Source organism: Sipha flava, unplaced genomic scaffold (assembly GCF_003268045.1).
Source record: "Sipha flava isolate LNK unplaced genomic scaffold, YSA_version1 299_pilon_pilon, whole genome shotgun sequence".
NCBI lineage: Eukaryota > Metazoa > Arthropoda > Insecta > Hemiptera > Aphididae > Sipha > Sipha flava.
In genome coordinates this window covers 1,184,216-1,191,624 of record NW_020272971.1, presented here as the reverse complement: position 1 = coordinate 1,191,624, position 7,409 = coordinate 1,184,216, and the positions used below count along the sequence as shown (strand labels likewise).

The 7,409-nt window shown below is 26.8% G+C and overlaps 3 protein-coding genes across 3 annotated transcripts in view; 2 read left to right on the top strand and 1 right to left on the bottom strand.

Moving 5' to 3' along the window:
* LOC112685957 (ABC transporter G family member 20-like) overlaps positions 1–1,918 on the top strand; it is an 8,515-nt gene extending 6,597 nt beyond the window's left edge. Inside the window, exons 3-5 of the mRNA XM_025558030.1 lie at positions 28–114; positions 172–308; positions 1,844–1,918. Coding sequence (XP_025413815.1) covers positions 28–114; positions 172–308; positions 1,844–1,918 — 299 coding nt within the window. The remainder of the gene's footprint in view (positions 1–27; positions 115–171; positions 309–1,843) is intronic.
* Positions 1,919–1,937: 19 nt separating this feature from the next.
* Positions 1,938–3,540, top strand: LOC112685937 (alpha-crystallin A chain-like). Its single transcript, XM_025557998.1, has 3 exons — positions 1,938–2,087; positions 2,751–3,194; positions 3,271–3,540. Exons 2-3 carry the CDS (start codon positions 2,751–2,753, stop codon positions 3,385–3,387), a joined length of 561 nt encoding a protein of 186 aa, XP_025413783.1. The 5' UTR covers positions 1,938–2,087; the 3' UTR covers positions 3,388–3,540.
* Positions 3,541–5,818: 2,278 nt separating this feature from the next.
* LOC112685971 (protein kish-A) lies at positions 5,819–7,321 on the bottom strand. Its single transcript, XM_025558046.1, has 3 exons — positions 7,092–7,321; positions 6,884–6,993; positions 5,819–5,973 (listed from the first exon to the last, which is right to left on the bottom strand). Exons 1-3 carry the CDS (start codon positions 7,092–7,094, stop codon positions 5,868–5,870), a joined length of 219 nt encoding a protein of 72 aa, XP_025413831.1. The 5' UTR covers positions 7,095–7,321; the 3' UTR covers positions 5,819–5,867.
* Positions 7,322–7,409: the final 88 nt, after the last annotated feature.

Below are 7,409 nucleotides of genomic sequence, written 5' to 3'. Positions count from 1 at the left end.
ATTTTTGAAACTTTATATAATTAACAGGTTTGATGATTGGTGTATTCGTTGACAGTGAGGTCAAAATATTTCTGACGATACTGATTGTATACTTCGAAAATGTTATTGTAACTGGTAACTGTTCGATGTACATAAATATTGTTCATTTAATAACCACTTAAATATTTTCAGGTCTTTTTTGGCCATTAGTTTCAACATCTGCTTTGAAGTTATTAGCATTGATATCACCGTTGTACCTTCCATTAAAAACGGCTGAAGAACAACTAATCAGTGGACGAAACGATGAATTCAAAATTATTTACGTCATCGTTTGTATTACTTTTTGGACAGTCCTCTCTTTTACAACTTTTATTGTAAAATTTAAAAACAAAATAAATTTCATTATTTAATAACTTATTAAAATTTTTCTTCTTTTTTTAAGAAAAAATGTTATTTTTTTTATACGCTCGAATAATTTTGAGTGCCTTGATGTTAATCTTTTAGTGGGTACGTTATTTATGTCGTTGTATACAGAAAGACTCACTGATCTATTGATTTTTTGTAACAATTTAATGGTTGCGAGATGCCTTTGAGCCACCAGTGGGTCTATATTCGAAAGGATTGGAAGCCACTGTAGGTAAGTAGTCCGGACACAAACTGTGACAATTCTCATAATATTATTCAGCTGAGTATCAACCTTTTTTTGTATGTACGCTTCATTAATTAATTACCTGTAAGATTTAAAGTTAAATATTTCACTGGTGAAGGAACTAATATTATAGAATCTTCTTGTTCTATGACTTTTTTCAGATTGAACGTTTTGTCAGGATGTACATTTCCAAGTTTAGTTTAGTTTTTATTTAGTTCGAACTAAATTATATTTTCATAGTAAATATTCAAAATACGATTTAAGTGAGTAATTCAAAAGCGTATAAAAGCAATTAATAGTCAAAATTCAAGAGATTAAATACCTAAACAGTACCTTAATTATGATTTCATTCCACAAATATTATTCAGCGATTGGGTACCGGCCATAATCAAGGAGTTGTAGGTAGGAAATTTCTGGTTTTTCACTGTTATGCATTGTCGTTGTGTGCGTAGTAAGTGTACATTAGTATGAATATTGTTATCTTACACCCTCCCGTCTGTACCCGCGGGCTATGGCCAGGCGGCCCGAACAATTCACCGATATCAATGAAAACATTAATATATTAAGGGGGCTGGAGCGTAGCATGTTTTAAAGAGTAATATTTAGGCATTTTATATCACATGAACATTTTGGCTGTGTCAATGTGTGAGTAGTAAATGAACATTAGTGTGGAATGTAGTGTACAAATGGAATATTTAATACCTTTTTTTTTCACCTGGGAAGGAGGAATTGCCCCTATTGCAGTGGTGATTATAAGGGGGGCAATAGGTGAATCACCTCCCTTAAAATTTGTTTTTTTATTAATTTATGATATCACTGGCCCAACAATACCTATCTACAAATTTTATTTGATTATTATAAGATGAATTTTATAAGTCAATACATTTATACCTATAATTTGTACGTATATTTTATGTTAAATGTGTATAATATATATATAAATGCTATGGGTTAGTGAAAGGGTTGGCTTTATTTTCACCCCCCCCTCCTCTTTGAACATGTATAACCGCCACTTCCCTATTGCCCCAAGATCCAAAGAACTTGGTCGATTTGAACAACGTTCCTAGTTCACAATGAGCAGGTATTTTGATATGCGTATTTTGTTTAAATTGACTCATAATTCGATGTTGTTAAGTATTTTATAACATATTTATTATATTAATTATTTATGTGCGTTTGTAACCGAAACATATGGAAAATTGTTTGTACAAAAAGGAAATGCGTATCGAGAAAATTCTAGAATCGTACATGTTTGGAACCAATGACGTTCTCGAATCTTCTGTGCGCTAATAAAAGCGCCGTGATCGTCGCCGGACGAGTCAGTGTTTTCACCGTATCTCTATGTGAATGTTTGTCGTATTCGTTTGAAATTTGACTGAGCATATTTTGCGTTCATCTCGACGAGTTCCGTTCTACGTTTTTCGTGTGTTCTCGCAATCTTCATTGACTACAATCCAAGGTAAGTGTCCACATTAAAACTCCGTCCAGCGCTTAAATTAACTTCTTTTGTTCACTTGATTTTGTTATAAAGTATCAATTAACTCTCGCCCATCTGACATTTCTCTACGCGATCGGCTAAGTATACTTCTTAATATTTTATTATGTCACATCAAAATTCAGTCTAATATCCACTTTACACGCCCCTCACGAATTTCATTTAATCATTTATTCAAAATACGTTTTTTTCAACGTTGATTGTGAAACGGAATTTTTTTTTAAGGAAACCAGCTTGGAAGTTATGACATTTTGAAATTACGTTTTTTGAGTAATTACATTGTATGACTACTATGAACATATTATTGTGTAATGAACGTATCGGTTCGGTGTTACGCTATTTTTTATTTACCTAGGGGTTTATGGTTCGACTCAGACGAAATGTAAAATCATTTTTTCATTTTTTTTTCTTGTATTTTCAATTATTAATAGTTTAAAATAAATATTTTTACTTATAATTGACCAAATGCGTTTATGTATTGCATTAAAATTACGTTACCTGAAAAACCTATTGCTCTTTCTTCGTATTTTTCACAGCGAATCGAAGGATGTATCAATTTAAAATTTATGATGAAATGAGTGTCGGTATTCAAAAGGTGCGATTTATTTATACATTATTTTCTTTCAGATGTCTCTTTTACCATTCTTATTGGATGAATTGTCTCGGCCAATCATGTACGATCAAAACTTTGGTCTCGGTTTACTGGATGATGATTTACTCGTAGGACCACATCAATATGGTCGTAGTCGTTGCCCAATTTTGTTGAAGTCTTACATAAGACCACATCGTTTAACTTCTGCTGCACAAAGTGGTTTATCTTCCGTGCAAAATGACAAAAACAATTTTAAGGTGAATTTAGATGTCCAGCAGTTTAAACCAGAAGAGGTATCTGTCAAAGTTGCGGATGGCTACATAGTGGTAGATGGAAAACACGAGGAACGCAGTGATGAACATGGTTACATTTCACGTCAGTTTACTAGGCGTTATAAGATGCCAGATAATGTTGATACAGATTCTATCACGTCTACTTTATCCTCAGATGGTGTGTTGAGTATTGGAGCTTCGAAAAAGGTATTGGCAGATTGTTAATGATATTTAATTAATTTTAATATTGAATATTAAAAAACTAATATTTTTTTGTATGTAGATTCCTGAAAAAGGTGCTGGAGAAAGGCCAATTCAAGTTGTTCAAACAAACCAACCAATTAAACAATCTTCGAACAAGGATAATGAAAACAATCAGAGCATGGAAACCGACCAGTAATTATTGGCCTTTTTTTTTTTTTTCATGTTATTGAAGGATTCAATGTAAAAGTAGATTAATTTCACTATATTTTCAAGAATCCTATAATAATTTTTGTATACCTATATGATTTCTAGAGAAGGAATTTTTTTTTGTATATTAATAAGTTATGTACACCAAAAATAACTAATTCTGTTCCTTATTATGAAAACATTATGAGACTTATTAAATAAAGTTTATATTTATAATTTGTACCATTTGTTTGTTTTTTATTTTTGAGTCGAAGTTATTTAATTAATGAAAATATTTTTAAAAATCTTCTTCAGTCGTTCTGGAATTCCTCATAGACACTAAATAAAATAATAAAAATAAGTCTATTTTCTTATTGTTAAATTCTCAATTAACAGTAACACTAAATTACTGTACCAATTTGTTATACTACATATTAATATGTGGGTTAATATAATATATGGGTAATAAAGCAAACCTCAATATTAACCTATTATCTTTACATATAATTTTTACAATTTGGTATACTAATAATCAATAACTATTAAATATTAAGTGTTAATACTTCAAACATTGGGTAAGATTAACCAAGTTTAAAAATTGCTCTTACAATTTTTACAATGTTTTTCATTGAATTTTCAATTAAATAACATTAAATTTGAATTTTTATGAAAATTTATGATATTTTATAATTACTACTATTGAAAAAGGTGATGATATAGAATATTATTTGATTTTAAAAATAATAAACCAACATTTATAAATTATAGTTTATAATCTTAGATTATAATCTATAAACCTTGATATCAAACACCAATTTTTAAAAAATTCCACATTTTATACATTTGATATATACTTGGTTTGTTATATTGCATTACGTCCATGTGGAATTAAATGTGTAAACATGAATTCTGGTAAAAGTGCGCGAACTGGGTTGAGTCATAGACTTATCCCTTTTCTGAAAGATGTTAATTCAAGACATAGCACAACGAATGTTAAAATACACTGTTAAAAAGATAAATAAAAAAAAAAATAAATAAATAATAAAAGTTTTTATGTAACAAAATAAAAGATAATTTTTTTTATAGTTTGATGATCTATGTTAAAATCATTACACTTATATCATTGTATGCAAACTTTGAAGAGATTTTCATTAGAAATCCAAAAATATTAATACAAAAAGGACCGAAAAAGCTAAAATTAAATTAAATATTTTGTAGAAAAACTAATAGACAGTTAATGTAAGTTTATTTATTATGTTTAACATTTTATAATTGTGTTTATTATTGAGTTATGTTCCTATAATAATTTTAGTAATTAAACTACAAAAATGGATTATTATATTTATTATTATTGTAAAAATTAAAAAACTAGCATTTGACATTTATTACTATCTTTGAATTATTACTGTCATTATTTATTAATTTTCATAATATGTCAACGATATTCAAGAGAACTATAGAGAATTTTGTAAAAATACTCTAAAGTAATTAAATAGACAAAATGACCACCATAAATCATTTGTACATAAAGACATTTTAACATGAAAATCAATATAATATACTTTACTACCTTAGAATCTCATGAAATAGCAAGACCAGAAAGAAACATTTTACATTATATATTATTGTAATAGAAATGTGTAAAATGCTGCATATAAAAAATTTAAAAGACTGTTAATTTATTGTTTTACATAAATTTAAACATTAACATTATAAATTTTTTTATCATTCAATCAAACGATTATACAATTACTCTTATACTACCAGATTTAATCAAAATTCATAGTATTGTTTTAAAATTTTGAATTCATAATGATTGCAGTTTGACGAAATCAAAATATTAAATAATAGAACAAAATAATAAATATCAAATATTCATAGAGATAACATTTAATTTAATATATATTCATGGAAAAGATATTTCTTATTGGGGTTTGATAGGCAATTAAAATATTCTCCAACTTACCCTTGCCAACCATAATTTTTTCATTGTCAAATCTATTGAAATTATTAAGCTACTAATATTCCACTTTTCAAAGTGTCCATTGACTTGAACTATTTATGAATAAATAATCAATTTTCTATGTGTTAAAAATTATCTAAATTTAATAAAAATTATGAATATAACTAAATTGATACTTCAAAATGCTATAGGTACAATATACTAGTACATAAAATACATAAAATTAAATTATCAAAATTAATATTTAATCGCTAAACAGGTAGAACAAAAAGATAGATGACATTTTTTAAAGTAATTACAGTAAAAATTACAAATAAAATAATGTAATTTATAGCACATATGGATATATATTTTATAGATATAGGACTGTTTATGAATATTTTATATATAATTAGATTACACTTATGAAACCCTATTAAAATATGAATTAAAGATTCTTATAATACAAAAATAACAGTATAAAAACAATTTTATTTTAAATGTGTAACATGATAAAAAATGATTTGAATAACTTAAAATTAATAATATTAAGTCCAAAATAAAATACTGAAGGCCATTGCAAAACAACAAAATGACACATAGGGACTTTTACGTTCACCAATTCTTGCCAACTTCCAGAATGTTCCTAATGGTCTATATATAATAAAAAAATACAATTTTTAATTAATAATAAACAATTGTACTTAAATTTATAAACTATAAAATTAAATTTGCACAACCATATTATCATCTAAAACACAAATGCCATTAACACCTTTGTTAGCCTCAAAAATTATGTATATAAATGAAAGTTATAGCTTAATATTATATTAAGTTAATGCCATTTATGTTTATAAGAACTGAGTAGAATGTTATGATAATTAATTAGATTTAATTTATGTTCTTAATTAATTTGTTGTGAAAGGTAAAATCTATAATCTGGATTATAATTTGAGAAACATTTTGTACAAGTAATTATTGCTTTTTTAAGTTTTGAGAAGAAAAATAAAAATAAAAAATACTGCAAATAGTAAAATAGGCCTCTAAATATATTAAATAGTCTTAGACTCATAGGTACACGTTTTCAGATGTATTATTTTTTATGTGAAATAAATAATATATTTATAGATACAAAAATGTATTTATGATATATTGATAAAAATATTAAAATAAAATAGCTTTAGTATTAAGTTAATAACAAATTAAGTTAGTATCCTTAAAAAATGAAAAATAATAATATTATTATATTGGATAGTAGCTAGTCTATTTTGAAAAACTGTATCAATTGTTAATTTTATAAAAAAAAGGGACAAACACGATTATTGATTGTTGACTGAAATTCAGTTAAATATTTTTGCTTATTTAGAGAAATTCATGACACAGATATATAGCAGACAATTAATATTAGTATAATTCAAATGGTAACAGTGCAATATGTTCTACTTAAACTAATTTTTCTTTTAAAAACAATAAATACATGAATACAAAAATCTATTGAAAACATAAGGAGTTAGATATTAGAAATAATACATGTATTTTTTAGAATATGATATTAGTATCTTACCCAACTTTGTTTCTATCAATAATGCTTGGCACTAACTGTCGTAGATATGTGCATGTACAAATAGACAGCAATAAAATTGTCAAGAGACTTTGTAAATTGAATATAGCCAACTAAAACGAGAAAAAAGATAAAAACAATATGCATTTGAGTAAACGGTTAAGACTAATATATATAGATAATCTATTCTTTGTGTGAGGTATTATTTTACCATGATCGTTGTGCAGTGACTGAAATTATATCAAACTTGAAATAAAACCGTTGCTAGCTAAACTAACTGTTGCGTACGTTGAACTGAACTGGCCGTTCAAAATTACGTTTGAAATCGCACATCCGAGTTTTAATCCATAACAAATACCACAAAACGATGAGAACAAAAATTTTAAATACTTAAGAGTTTATCAATCAAATATCTACGTCCAAATCACACAACACACCGTCGCATTGATAAGAATTTATACACATATTCATTGATCACACGCACGCACATGCGCACACGCATCTTCACGTATCATTGATAAGAGAATAT